Source organism: Mustela putorius, unplaced genomic scaffold, assembly GCF_011764305.1.
Source record: "Mustela putorius furo isolate JIRA1106 unplaced genomic scaffold, ASM1176430v1.1 tig00003858_pilon_pilon_pilon, whole genome shotgun sequence".
Classification (NCBI taxonomy): domain Eukaryota; kingdom Metazoa; phylum Chordata; class Mammalia; order Carnivora; family Mustelidae; genus Mustela; species Mustela putorius.
The window spans coordinates 40,397,658-40,412,366 of NW_025422010.1; the positions used below are offsets into that span (position 1 = coordinate 40,397,658).

The following is a 14,709-nucleotide window of genomic DNA, read 5'->3' on the forward strand; positions in this document are numbered from 1 at the left end:
TCTTAAAGACCGGACAACAGAAGCCAGGAGTTAAGTGACTGCTCAGCTCTGCACAGAAGGGGGTCAGTAGAGCCCATGGGCAACTCAGATCTATGTTGTGGTACAACTTCTGAACTCCTATGTGAAGAAACAGGGGACACTTCAGTATGCTTATTCCTTCTTAGCAGTCAATCAGAGTCAGGCTAAACCCTCTGTTACTAAGTTAACAGAAACTATCTGGAATGCTCAAAGAAACATTCCAGTTGTACAGACCTAAACGTGTTTTCCCCTTGAACTACCTACATACAGGATTGTTTTAATTCCGTGATCTGCTCCTGGAACCTAAACTGGCAGCCAGAGAGAGAATTCGTGATAGTCTAGCTTTCTTTAAAAATGGAAATTATTTTCTTAGCCTTAAAGTATTTTAATCTAAAATCCACAAATAATTTTAATTTAACCACAATTTAAAATTTTGTATCGATACCCTGTTGCTTTTTATTTTATGCCTCTCTTGAATGGACACAAAACATAACAGCACTAACAATTTAAAACAAGCAAGCAAATAAATCAGAAAAAACATTTTTAACTATTCACCCAAAGAACATTAAATACATTTCCTTGATTAAATGGTTCACTGTAATCATGATTATCTGGATAATATCTGTGTGATAGCTTTTCTGAAAAACACATTAAATTTGGTGATTTATCTCTCAAAAGAAACTGATGACTTCAACATAACTACCATCAACATAATTAAAAATGAACCAGTACAAGAATGGAAATTACCACATCACTTTTAATGAGGATTTTTAAAAACACTTTTCTTTTGACTAGTCCTTCAACTTCCCTTAGTTTCTTTTGTATCCACAGAAACACAAACCAGCAATGCAAGATACAGTGATTTCTTTGGGATGGAAAGCCTGCAGTGCCAGTAAGAGAATAGTGTGTAGACTCCCGTTCCCCAAGACTGGCAGGCTCACAGCTTATTGGGCAACTTAGAAATGTTGTCCACTGTTCACCAGAAAGAAATTCTTTGGATCCACAGTAGAAAGCTCATCATCTAAGCAGCAAAAGCTCTTACCCAGTAGAATGGACTGAACAACAGGCATCCTTTTCCCTAGAAATCCTACCTAGGAGAGCAACTCTGTCAAGAGAAAGTCCAACCCTACAATGGGGTTTCTTTTGGTTTTAAACATGTCCACCTCTAACAGATATCATAATTCTAACAAAACTGAGAGATTCCAACTGAAGTCTACCAGATACAAAAGCCTCTTCATGTTTACTGATTCCCCCAACGGGAAATAAGCTCCTGGAGAGTCCAAAGTCTGTGTCACTCTTTTGCTTTACTACCTGGCCCTGTGACCCTGGTCACGATATTTTCTGAATTAACAGCGTACTATGAATATTTTCAGGTTGGAAAATGATAAGCACCACAGGCTCATTACTGCTGATTTCTGAAAACTTCCCTAAATTATTTCAGGATGAAAGTACTTAGTAACATTATTAGTTATGTCATATCAATGAGTATCTTTTTCAGAACTCAGAAGCAAACACATTTGGTTCACTTTAATAAACTTTTCCCATGTCCCCAGTTTGTATGTAGACTTGTGTTAAGTACTGTGATTGATACATCAGAAATAGAAGAGCTCAGTCAGACAGCCGGAGATGCTTCTGGAAGTACCAGCACGATGGCTGCCCAAGGAGAACCCCAAGTCCAGTTCAAACTTGTGTTGGCAGGCAATGGTAGTACCAGAAAAACTATGTTCATGAAACATCATCAGACTGAATTTGAGAAGTATGGAGCCACCCTGGGTGTTGAGGTCCATCCCTTCATGTTCCATACCAGCAGAGGACCTACTAAGTTCAATGTATGGGATACGGCTCATCAGGAGAAATCTGGTGGGCTGAGATGGCTGTGACGTCCAAGCCCAGGGTGCCACTGTAATATTTGATGTAACGCCAAGGATTACTTACAAGAATGTGCCTAACTGGCATAGAGATCTGGTCCGAGGGTGTGAAAACATGCCAATGTGCTATGTGGGTGTGTGGCCATGTCTGCTGCTGCCCCACCAGTGGCGGACACGGAGCCAGCTCAGCCAGCACAGGAAGAGCACGAGCCGGAGGCTGCTCAAGATACCTGCACCCCGGGGTGAGAACAGTGACCCAAGAAGAATGGTAGCTGAAGCCCAGTGGCAGAAGTCTAGTTCTAGGATAACTGTCCTATGATGTCAGTGGTGCAACATGTCTGCCACTTTATGATACAGCCGAGCTGGACACGTGCTTAACCTTTGGATGCTGAAGGAGATGAATGGGCTTTGGAGTGAATGTGGTCGTTTAAAAAGTACCTTCGTTTTTTTGGACCTGCATATTTAGCTGTTTTGGAATGCAACCATACCCTCCTGAGTTTCAGATATGAGACTACTCTAATCCCATCACAATATCCAGTGGCGTAATCTCGTCTGTCACTGTCATTCCCATTCCTCTTCATTTAGAATCAGAGTAAAGTTGTATTTCAAATTAAAAAAAAAAAAAAAAAAGAGAGAGAGAGAAATGTAAGCTAGTCTCTAGCCTTCAAAAGCATTATATGTAGCTGACAGAAAGCAATATAAAATTTCAAGCCTCTTACTAAATTTTACTCAAGCAGTTGCACACTCAATGCTAAATTCTGGGTGAAGGGAGTAGGCAGAACTATGCCTTTGTGTATGTGTGTGTTTCATTTTGTGATTCCAGGATTCATTTGTGATTTTCCAATGGGTATTTATTCCATACTTTAGAATCTTAAGTTTTTATTCCCAAATTTACATTACTGAGTTAGATAAAGACACACACACACAAAGAACAAAAGCACTAGATCAAAAGGCCAAACCTAATAAAGGTTTAGAATACAGTGTTTGGAGGATATTACAGTGCATACATCTTCTAGCTAAACCCAAGGCAGTTCCTGTATATATGGTAAGCTGGTGAAATGCCATCGTAAGGCCATCCATTTAGCTAATGATCTGCCTTGGTAAAATGGCACTTACAAACATATTTGTCAGCTGAACCTGGAGAATAGCTTGCCTTTTAAGAGCTTCCTGGGCGCCTGGCACAGCTGCATCTTCAATGTGAAGTGTGCCATTGAGATCCACCAAAACAGCTTTTAACGCACGGCGTGCTGCCATCCTTCATTCCCTAGGAGAGAGCAAATGAAATTAAAAATACAGTTTAGGAAACAATGGACAATTAAAAACTGGTAAGTCTTCAAAAATATCATTCATATCCAGAAAAATACTGCTTCATGTTAAGCTGATTCTTTTAGGAAAAAAAAATTGTTTTAAAAAATAAAAAAATCTAAAATTTGACCCATAGAACTTCTATAATGTTTGATTTTTCTTAAAAAAAAAAAAATCTTGAATTAAAACCATAGGAAGGGGAATAATAAAAGAGAAGTTACTATTTACTTTCAGATTTCTTAAAATAATTCTTTGGTGGAACAATTCATTCAAAAATTTATTTTAAATATGAGCAAATGTACTCTGAAGAATGGGTGAATGGAAGCCTTAAATCATGGGCAAAATCTTTTTCATCTTTTACTATATATGATGAAAGTGCTGAGGGGCGCCTGGGTGGCTCACTCGGTTCAGTGTCCGACTCTTGACTTTGGCTCAGGTCATGATCTCAGGGTCGAGGCACAGAGCCATGTCAGGCTCTGGTCGAGTCTGCTTGAGATTCTCTCCCCTTCTTCCTCTGCCCCTCCCTCTGCTTACATGCAGGTGTGCACACTCTCTTTCTATATATGAGTAAATTTTTAAAATCTTTAAAAAGAAAGGAAGGAAGGAAGGAAATGTTCTGCTTGCCCATCTCCACCATGATAGCCTGATATGGTATATGTAATCAAGGAGATATCAGTGTTCACAGGTCACTGAGAAGGAAATTTCAAGCTATAAAGTAATCTTAGTCAGGAGATGTTTCCCCTACCTTAACCACATTCAACTTTCCTTCTGCATTTTTTCCCCTTTAAAATTTTCTTATTATGAGCTACATCATATATACAAAGGCATATAAGGCATATGTACTGTTTAAAAATTACAGAGTGGATGAGAACAGTAGGGAAACTAAAGAGATGAGAATGGGACTTCATTTTTAGTTTTTTTAAGCTTATTCATTTTTTCTTCCATTTTTGTTTTTATAATAATAAAATATTTCCGACATACAAACAAGTATAAAAGACATCCCTCTATAATGTCCCCTGTGTACCTCCTTTATAGTCAACTGCTCTCTCCTCCACCAACTCCTGGCAACAATTGTTATTCTGTCCCTTGTTCCTTTTCAGAGTGTCCTATCAATAAAATCATAGAATATGTAGCTTGTTGAGGTGGGCTTCTTTTCCTTAGCAAAATGCATTTACGATCCATCCACGTTTTTGCTAGAATCAATAAAGCTCATCCCTCTTGTTACTGAATAGTACCCCACAATGTGGATATACCACAGTTTATCCATTCTCTGCTTGAATTTTACCTTGGTCTCTTTGGTTTTCAGTGATCCTGAATAAAGCAGTTATAAACATTCATGCACAGGTTTTTAGTATATGTGCCGCCGAAGCGAGCACCATGCACAGGTTTTTGCGTTAAGAGAAGTTTTCCATTTATTTGGGTAAATACCTAGGAGTGTGGTTGCTGGATCCTTTGGTAAGCCCAAGTTTCACCTTTAAAGGATGAAAAATATAGGTAATAAAGATATTTAAAAGATTATGTTACAGCTCTGAAACCAATTCCAAAAAAAAGATTCTAAATATATCTTGGGCAACGGCAGAAACTTGTAATCTCCTATGCTGACTCCTTTGAAAAGTAAATACGTATTTGTGGATGAATAAACTCTGGTATGCTTCTTTGCTTAAAAACAAACAAAAACAAACAAACAAAAAAAACAACTCGGGGCGCCTGGGTGGCTCAGTGGGTTGAGCCGCTGCCTTCGGCTCAGGTCATGATCTCAGGGTCCTGGGATCGAGTCCCGCATCGGGCTCTCTGCTCAGCAGGGAGCCTGCTTCCCTCTCTCTCTGCCTACTTGTAATCTCTCTCTGTCAAATAAATAAAATCTTTAAAAAAAACAAAACAAAACAAAACAAAAAAAACACAACTCATTCTTGGACTTGGGCTTCCTATAATATAGCTGGCTAAGTGACCAAATTAATGCTCCAAATGAAACCTAACAATACTAGATTAAAACACACACACACACACACAAACACACACCCCTTGAATGACACAGGGGTTAGGGATGCTGACCCCTGCACAGCTGGATATCCAAGTATAATTTCTGACTCCACCAAAACTTAACTGCTTTAACAGACTGCTGTTGACCGGAAGCCTTATGAATAACATAAGCACTAGGTTAACACATATTTTGTATGTTGTATGTATTGTATATTGTATTTTTACAATAAAGTAAGCTAGAGAAGGAAATGTTAAGAAAATTGTAAGGAAGAGAAAATACATTTACAGTATTATACTGTATTTATGGGAAATAAAGTCATGTAAGTGGACCAGTGCAGTTCAAACACATGCTGTTCAAGGGTGCAAATGTATGTATATGTGTGTGCGTGTGTGCGCGTGCATGCGTGCATGTATGTAAAGCTTCAAGGAGTAAGGAAGAAAATAAGGATTTCTTAGATCTGAATAAAGTAACAAACCAGAAGATGAGCAGAATACCACAGCCTGTTTTGGCCCTAAGAGCATCTGCCCACACTAGGTTACCTTGAGTCCCCCAACTCCTTGGCCCCTTCAGGGAATACAAAATAAAACTCAGAGCCCACCTTTAGAAAGAGATCCTCCCAATCTAAGTGCAGAGCCTTCCCTGTAAGGATGAGCCAGAAATAAACCATCACTGGCACTCCCACTCCACCATCTCAGGCGACTACAAGAAAATCAACTGCTATGAAACTTGGACCAAAGAGTGAAAGGAAGAAAATGCTACAGAGAATGTGGAAACATAAGCCAGCCCTGGACCCAGTCTGCAGACTAAACTCACATCATCGAAGGTAAGTCCTCAGAGAACCTTCAAGATTTTAATTAGAATGACCTTGACTAGCAGGTGCCTGCTGAAGCAAATGCAAATCCTCCCCAAGATATGACTTTCAGCCCAAACAGCAAAGAAATCCCACAAATCAAATAAAATAAAATTCTAAGCACAATGAGCACGTAACCTAAAGAAACAAGGACCATAAGGGAGAAGAACCTGCAGAAACAACCAAGCATAAAGCTGTCCTGTAAGGGCTCCTGTGATAAATGTGATTATCAGACAAATCCACTGGATAAGGCCTGCAAGTTTAATGAATAAAAGACTGAAAATCTGTGCAAAACAGACTGAGAAAGCCCAACGCATTCCAAGCAAAATAAAAAGAAGTCCATTATCTAAACTGCTGTATACTGAAAGCAAAGAAAAAGATCCTGAAGGCAGCCACGGGAAAAGATACATTACTTTCAAAGACCCAAGAGACTGATTGATAGCTGACTTCACACTAGCAACGATGACAACCAAAACACATTAGAATAGTATTTTCAGTGTGCTGAAAGAAAATAACTGCCCATCTAGTAACATATAATAAAAAATTCATTACCAAATTGGGGTTATCCTATTAATACTAGGTTGGTTTAAATTAGAAAACCAATCACTGTATTTACCACATTAACAAATGAAAGAAGTAAAATAATGTCTGATCATATCAATTCATGCAAAAAAAGCATTTGATAAAACTCAGCACCTATACATACTAAAATACTCTAAGCAACATAAAAATGGCAGGCAACTTCTACAAGCTGATAAAGACTAACTACAAAAGCCTACAGCCAACATTAGACTTATCAGTAATACTGGAAACATCTTAGAGATAAGAAAAACACAAGGATGTTACTAAGACCACTTCCACTTAACAGTGTAAATCATATCCTAGTTAGTGTAGTCAGGCAAGAAAAACAAGGTATAAGAACTGGAAAAGAGAAAACTATTGCTATTCATACATGTTATGAGTGTATATACAAAAATTTAAGATGCTGAACCAGCAGGAAAGTATAGCAATTAATATTAAAAATCATTATCATTTCTATGTCACTAAAAATATTTAGAAAACAAATTTAAAAATATTACTTGCAACAGTGTCATAAAATGTAAAGTAACCAGGAAAGTCTAATGATGTCGACATTTTTAGGTCAAAATTTAAAAACTTCAATGAAAGCCACAAAAAATGAGTTAAATATATAGATGTACCATTTTCATGGATTAAAAGACCCAATATTGTAAAGATGTCAGCTTTGTGCAGTGGCAGTATTGTAGCCAATGAGGTTTATCCGAGGCGCGATTATTGCTAATTGTAAAGATGTCAGTTTTCCCTGTAATGATCTATTTAGGCTCAGGGCAATTTAAATCATTATCTCAAAGAATATTTTGTGGAACTTGGTAAGCTGATTCTAAAAGCTAGACATCAGTGCAAATGGCCAGAGATAACCAACATACTTCAGCCAAGACTGGAGAAGAAAAAGAAGGTGGGACCTTGCTTTACTTAATATACAAATTTGATTAATGAGGTCTCATAATTAGTTAAGATGTTGTGGTATTAGCACATAAGGAGACAAAGTAATCACCGGAACAGAAGAGAGAATCCAGAAAAAGACCCCCATCCCATGTGTAGAAACCGGACATGACAGAGGTAATTCCAGATACATGAAGAAAGAATGATGTGGTCAACAAAATGGTGTCAGAAAAAATTAAACTGCACTCCCATATAGCACCACACACAATTTTTTCCCAGGTAGATTAAATGACTGCATGTTTACGGCAAAACTGTAAAACTTTTAGATAGAATATCTTCATGACTTGAGAATCGGAATGGCTTTTTATTAAGCTACAAAAAGCACCGGGGAGCCTGGGTGGCTCAGTCGGTTAAGCTTTTGCCTTCGGCTCAGGTCATAATCCCAGCGTCCTGGGATTGAGCCCCACATAGGGCTCCCTCCTCAACGGAAAGCCTGCTATTCCCTCTCCCACTCCCCTTGTTTGTGTTCCCTCTCTTGCTGTGTCTCTCTCTGTCAAATAAGTAATAAATAAAATCTTAGGAAAAAAAAAGATATAAAAAGCACCAACCATAAAGGAAAAGGCAGATAAATTCAATTACTGGAAAAGAGTTTTTAAAAGTACTGGAAAGAGAGAAAAAGAGTGAAAACATACAGAATGAAAAACAAATTTTCTCTACATGTGAGGAAGGACCAAAATCCAGAAAATATAAACTATAAATATTAAGACAAACAACCAGTAGAAAAATGGGCAACATCTGTACTCAATAAAAAATGTTAACTCTGAAGGTAATAAAGAACAAAATATAAACAAGACTGGACAGACAACAAAAGAATTGCAGTTAAAAAAAACAACAAAGAACAAAACCTGTACAGCTAGAGCCAGCAAATGGTCATAATAAATACTGATAATATTAATCCTTATTGAAGTATCCACATAGGCTTAATGTTACCAAAGCATTTTAAAAGGCTATTTTTGCTTTCATCAGTTCCACAGAACATAACTTTTAAATCCTAAAATGCTCTCTGGAGCATTACATATCTGAGAGTGACTGACAGGTCTAGAAGAAAAACAAAACAAAACAAAACAAAACTGAGATGCCCCACTCAAACCTCAAAACACACTTCCTTAATTAGTCCCAGTATAGGTCATGGCCACTTCTGCCATGACCTCGTCTGAACCCCTATAATACTTGTTAGTTGATCTACAGGTCAGTATTTGATAAAATATAATTGTAAAATACATGTGTCACCTCCAAAGAACAGGCAAAGGCTTTGGAAGTAGTCCATGTCTTTTTTCTTGGGTCCATGTCCCACCGTCTCCCATAGTTTGAACAGGTTATAGGAAATTTAACTTAGAAAGCCATCAATAGCTGATAATGAATGGCCCATATTCAGTGCAGAGAAGAAAAGTAAATTCTCTCTCATGCCAAAAGGAACTTTTCAAGATACTTCAGAAGGACATCTCCTTTTGAATATTGTGGTGCATCTCAGGACAGCAAGCCCTCTTTACCCTCCAAGCTGCTCTTTCCTACAATCCTTATGAGGGAATGGCCATCCCAGCAATCCAGACGTAGCCACCAGCCTCTCCCACTCCTTCCTCCCACTCAATCAAATGCCAAGTCACCTCAGCTCTGCCTCTTTTGAATCTACTCACTTCTCTCCATAATTACTAAAACGATCTTGGTTTTTTTATTATTTTTTTTAAAAGATTTTATTTATTTATTTGACAGACAGAGATCACAAGTAGGCAGAGAGGCAGACAGAGATGGGAAAAGCAGGCTCCCTGCCAAGCAGAGAGCCTGATGCGGTGCTCAATCCCAGGACCCTGGGACCATGACCTGAGCCGAAGGCAGAGACTTTAACCCACTGAGCCACCCAGGCACCCCATAAAACGATCTTGGTTTTGAAACTACGTCTCATCTAGCCTATTTGAACAACTCCCTAAGTGTCTTCTTTGCTTCAAATCTTATTTCTAGCCCAAAATCCGCTACCTGAAGCGAAGTAGTTTAGCGAAGTCCAAGAACAAAGGGGCTGCACATGGCTGGGTTTGAATGTCAGCTCACTAGCTGTGTGAACCTGGGCAACTTTCTTAATCTTTCAGCCTCCGGCTCTTCATTACTAAAGTAGAAAGAATTACACCCAACTCTAGGGGTTGACAGGTCAATTACAGAAAGTAACACGTGTTGTGAACACTGCTGTGCACACAGAAAGGCTGTGTTAAGTATGTGGGGGGAGGGGAGAGAATCTGAGGCACACGTCAAGGCCAACAGAAATCACAGGATACATATGACACAAAGTCCTAAAGCCTCAGAATAAACGGAGAATTTGAGAAAACATTTTCTACCAAACCAAGTCTATACTTTGGCATATCATTCAAATCTTGAATAAATATTTAAGACAAGAGTTTTCAACAAACCATTTTCTCCTGCGAAGTTGGGGCTTTTCAGGATATGCCTCCTAGACCTCCTGGGGAATACTAACTCTCTTTTCTTCCCTATGTATTTCTGGTGAAAAAGTCTGGAACCATTGTATGCACTCCATAAATGACACTAGTTTTCAGTCACCATCCAGTTAAAAATCTTCCAGTTGGGGGCGCCTGGGTGGCTCAGTCCTTAAGCGTCCGCCTCAGGATCAGGTCAAGGTCCCAGGGTCCCGAGATCCAATCCCACACGGGGCTGCCAGCTCTGCGGGATGCCTGCTTCTCCTCTCCCATTCTTCCTGCTTGTGTTCCCTCTCCTCTGTCTCTGGCAATAAGTAAATCTTAAAACAAACAAACAAACAAACAAACAAAAAAACTTCCAGTTGCTCTGCAAGGTCCTCAGGGAAAAGTCTTTAACAATGAACCCTGCTGTGAGGAGCCCTGGGTTCACCTCTCCAACTCCTTCCCCTCTACTCGACGCCCAAGTTCCACAGCACTGCAGGAGGCTACCAGCCCTATACTCTACCTCCCTCATCGCTGGACTTTGGAAATCCTTTTGTTTTCTGACTTCTACCACACCTGTCCCCTACATCCTCCTTTCTCCTGGACAACTGCAGTTTATAGGTCTCAGATTAGCATCCTTTCCTCTGGCATTCCCGAGTGCAACTCCTTTCGCCCAAGGACCGGCCAGGAGCTCCTAGCTTGCTCCTATCACTCCACTTAATCACTCGGTCCAAAGTGTTAAGCTCTATGAGGAAAGGAGCTGTTGTGGCCTTTTCCGCGGCACTACTGACCGCTCAGTATGGGCTTGTGAGTTAACCCAATTCATGAATCCCGGTCTCAGCTGACCGGGAGGATTCCAGGAACAAAGGTCTTTCAGCACTAACAACTGCGAGCTCCTCCACCTCCTGGATGGAGGGCCTCAGGACTGGTCACTGCACTCCGCCCCACTGCAAAATCCAGGACCTGGCCAGACTGACCGGAAGGGACATCAGCTTCGAAAAACAGTCCAGGGGGCAGGTCCCGTGGGATGTCTACCACACCAGAATCGCGATGTGCTCCAGGACTACAAACAGCCCCGCACCACCACGGCCCCCAAGCCCCGCGGAAGCGCTCGGAGCCTCACTCCGCGCATGCGCGCCGGCCCAGCGGCCACGGGAATCGCCCCCGCCCGGAGGGGTGGGACCGTCATCTCAGAGCGCGAGCGCGGGTTGGTCCGCGGCCCAGGAGGGGGGTGGCCTGGAGACGCACCCAGCATTTCACAAAGAAACGCAGCCTTCGCACGGGTGGGAAGTCGCCCGTCCCAGAGCGGCTCCTCACCCCTGCTCCGCACGCCGTCCTCAGCAAAAGCCCCGCTACCAGGAAAGTCAGCACAACCCTGCCGTCCGCAACGTCCTCAAGGCCAGTCCAGGCAAGCAAGCAGCCGCTAGACACCGGAAACTGGGCCGACAGCCGCACCGGAAGTCCCGCCTCTCCCCCGTCCAACTCCGCCCCATCCGCCCTTGGCTGCTTCCGGGTTGCGGGCCCTCACTCTAGAGTGTAGGCTTGCTCCTTGCCACTTTGGAGGTGTAAAAATTGTCTTAAGACCCGCTCCCTGAAGGGCACGGCCTGCTTAGCCCCAAGTGTAGGAGGATAAACGAAACCTCTGTCTTCGCTCAGCAGCTCTTTACCCTTCTGCAGCCCCATTAGTGAACCAAGTACTGAGTACCTTTCTTTGCCGCCACCCTCTCTCGCTGCACCACTTCATGCCCATTCTCGAGGTGTAACTTGGAAGTTAACTCCGTGATGCTTTCTGTGAAATATCCGATCTCTTAAGTCATTTTATGCTTTGCTACTTGAATAGCATCTGGCATTTGCAGCTGTGTTAACCCCTACCTCAGGCAACGAGGTTCCTCTTTTCCTACATCAGCTGTTCCAAAACCTTAAGCTGCCAACTCTCCCATCCTGCCTCTCATTAGAGAGCAACCCCAGGCCTTGCCTATCATCCCTAGTGGAGCAGTATCTTGAGGTGGCGTGTAACCATCTCCCTCACTGCTCCTCTCCCACGCACCTACTGGGAGTCTCTGATCCACATTGGCTGCCTTCAAATAAGTAAAACTTCTTGAGTGCAGATGTGGTCATCTTATGCATTCTCTATGAAAACGACTAAATGAAAAACTTTCTGGAGCAGTCTGACTTAGTAGGATACACACTCTGGTTTGCATATATGGAACTCCTTGCCTGGGGGCTACCAGAACCCATCCAACACCCCCTCTGCCCAGGGCTGCAGCCTATGTTGTGAGCTAGAACACGTTCTCTGGACTAGCGACCCTCTACTTTTCCTCCCCACTCGGTCTGAAGGTTGTTTTTGTTTTATTCATATTTGTTAAGTCTGTTTTTTATGTAAGGGCATACTTGGTTAAAGGAAAAGGAATCTGCTCCTTCAGAACTAAGAGCTGCGAACTAAAACAGCACTGAAGGATTTTAAGCAAGTGCGTAATGTTAAGACTTGCATTTTTCTAAATACTCTGGCTGCAGTATGGAGAATGGATGGGAGAGGGACCAAATTGTACAGGAGACCAGGTAAGCTACTGCAGGGCTACAAGAGCAATTCTTGCACTAAATTGTGGGGAAACAAAGCAGACAAATTCAGGAGATCTTAGGAGGTAAAACAGAAATTATTAGAGATTGAATTGGTAAGGGAGAGGTAGGCATCAAGATAACTACTAAGGGGGCACCTGGAGGGCTCAGTCATTAAGTACCTGCCTTCAGCTCAGGTCATGACCCCAGAGTCCTGGGATCGAGGCCATCCGGCTCCCTGCCCAGCAGGAAGCCTGCTTCTCCCTCACCCACTCCCCCTGCTTGTGTTCACTCTCTTGCTGTGTCTCGTTCTGTGAAATAACTAATCTTTTAAAAAAAAGGTAACTACTAACTTTCAGGCTTGGGCAGTTTGGTAGTGTAAGTGATGGTGTCAGTGACTATAATGTGGCATGACTGAACAGGACTAATGGCTTCCTTCTTGACTCGAGTGCTTTTGCTTGCCAAAGGCCAAGATGAGTCAAGAGGGATGGGATGTCTAAACAGATGGTGACTAAACTCATGGAGTGAGCATTGCATCATGTACAGAACTGTCAAATCGCTGTTATACACCTGAAATTAACATTACACACCAACTATACTTCAATACTGAAAAAAAAATTTTCAGTTATTGACAAAAAAGGAAAAAGGAGGGGCTGAATTTGGAAAAGATAAAGATGGTACTAAAACACAAAGGGGGAGTAAAGAAAGCAGTGTCAGAACTGAAACAAAAACAGCAGGATTCCACAACTCACCTTGAGCGATACCCTTGGACACTGGCCATTATGCGTCTGAAGTCCTTGCACAGAATGTTTTCACAATATCTGGCATCTAATGACCAATCAGGAGCCAAGAAAAATTTCAGCAAAAAATAATCCCATTTTGCTTAGTATCAAAATTTTATTGGTAATAACTTTGAAACTATGAGGCACCGAGAAAGTAATTTATTTCACTAAAAACATTTACTTTGGGAGAACATCTCTTTGGTTGAGGTACACCTAGCATCAAAGGTTAGTGACCTGGAAAAGGTATACATATAAAAATCACCTGGAGCAGATTTCTGTTCTGAAATAATTCTTGACCAGTTTTACAGATGAAACAACAGAAAACAATTGAGGTCTTAGGAAGTTTGTCTTAAGTCATGATAAAAGGTTTTGCTCAACATGTTACAAATATCCTGCCTCCCACTCTTTTTACTACTCAAATATATTGCTTTCTCTCAAGTCCCTTGATGAGTACCTATACACTCAAGTGATAGCATATACCAGTATACTACAGATCACACTTCCTCCTCTAAAGCTGGGATTTTTTTTTTTAAGATACTCATTTTAACTATGTTTTCAAAAACTTGGGGGAGTTTTGTGGAAGGACCTTAGAAAGGATGACAAGAGTGGGGTGGAGGTTAAACAATGGGCCTTTGCATCCCTGTTTCATCTAGAAATAAGTAGGCTGCTCTCATCTGTTTCAAATAGTGGGGCATTATAGTTCTGTGTTATCCCTTTTGAAATCTGGTTCTACCATTAATAATCAATACTTGAAAACAACTGTATTTAACTAAGGATCAGGGTATACGTTTGGTTAACATCTACACTTGAGCCAAGATCCTTCATGAGATAGGTCAGAGGAATATAGACACAAGGTCAGCATACATTAGGACCATAAACATCATGGAGATTTGGAATCTAGAATGATCACCAACTGTTAACAAGAATGGCAAGGGGGAGGATGTGGGTAGGCAAGCAGACACTGAAGTTACTGTCAACTAAGTAAGATACCGTGGTTACCGAATCTCTGCTCTGGGGACATCAGGGCTACCCTGCGAAAGCTTACAGACCTTCAGGCACTGAAGCTAGCATTGTGTTAAGTGGCCTCCAGAGATGACAGATTTTGAGATTCAGTTCTTCAGTTTCCTCAGACCCACTTTGCTACACAAAACTCTGATCCTGCCGTGCTACGACTGCTCTCCGCTGGAGTCTGAACTCGGACAGTATCCTGCCACTAAATGAGCATGAAGGTGTGCTGTGAAGTTTTACAAGAAAATGGCATCAGGCCAAGGTCTCTTTTCTTTCCTTTAAAAATTCTGAATGGTCTGTGGAGAAATGGGAGTGCTCTCAATTAACTGCATGTATTGAACCTGTTCAATAACTTAAACTTGGACGCATGAATCGGATCTTTGTAAGGCCAAAGAACATTGCTTCTAGCTGCCAAATA

General features: G+C 41.4%; 1 protein-coding gene and 1 pseudogene across 7 annotated transcripts in view; one reads left to right on the forward strand and one right to left on the reverse strand.

Annotated features, from left to right (window-relative positions):
• The window catches only part of HDHD2 (haloacid dehalogenase like hydrolase domain containing 2), a 34,820-nt gene extending 23,406 nt beyond the window's left edge, over positions 1-11,414 (reverse strand). The window contains exons 1-3 of one of the 7 annotated variants that reach the window (XM_045065601.1): positions 10,923-11,095; positions 4,216-4,297; positions 3,040-3,150 (exon numbers count right to left, since the gene is read on the reverse strand). In XM_045065601.1, coding sequence (XP_044921536.1) covers positions 3,040-3,140 — 101 coding nt within the window. In that variant the 5' untranslated portion in view covers positions 3,141-3,150; positions 4,216-4,297; positions 10,923-11,095. Of the gene's footprint in view, positions 1-3,002; positions 3,151-4,215; positions 4,298-4,619; positions 4,664-9,939; positions 10,284-10,922; positions 11,096-11,193 lie in introns of those variants that run through there. The other 6 variants (XM_045065599.1, XM_045065600.1, XM_004752202.3 and 3 more) reach the window with 6 other exon arrangements.
• LOC123387713 lies at positions 7,262-7,419 on the forward strand (annotated as a pseudogene).
• Positions 11,415-14,709: the final 3,295 nt, after the last annotated feature.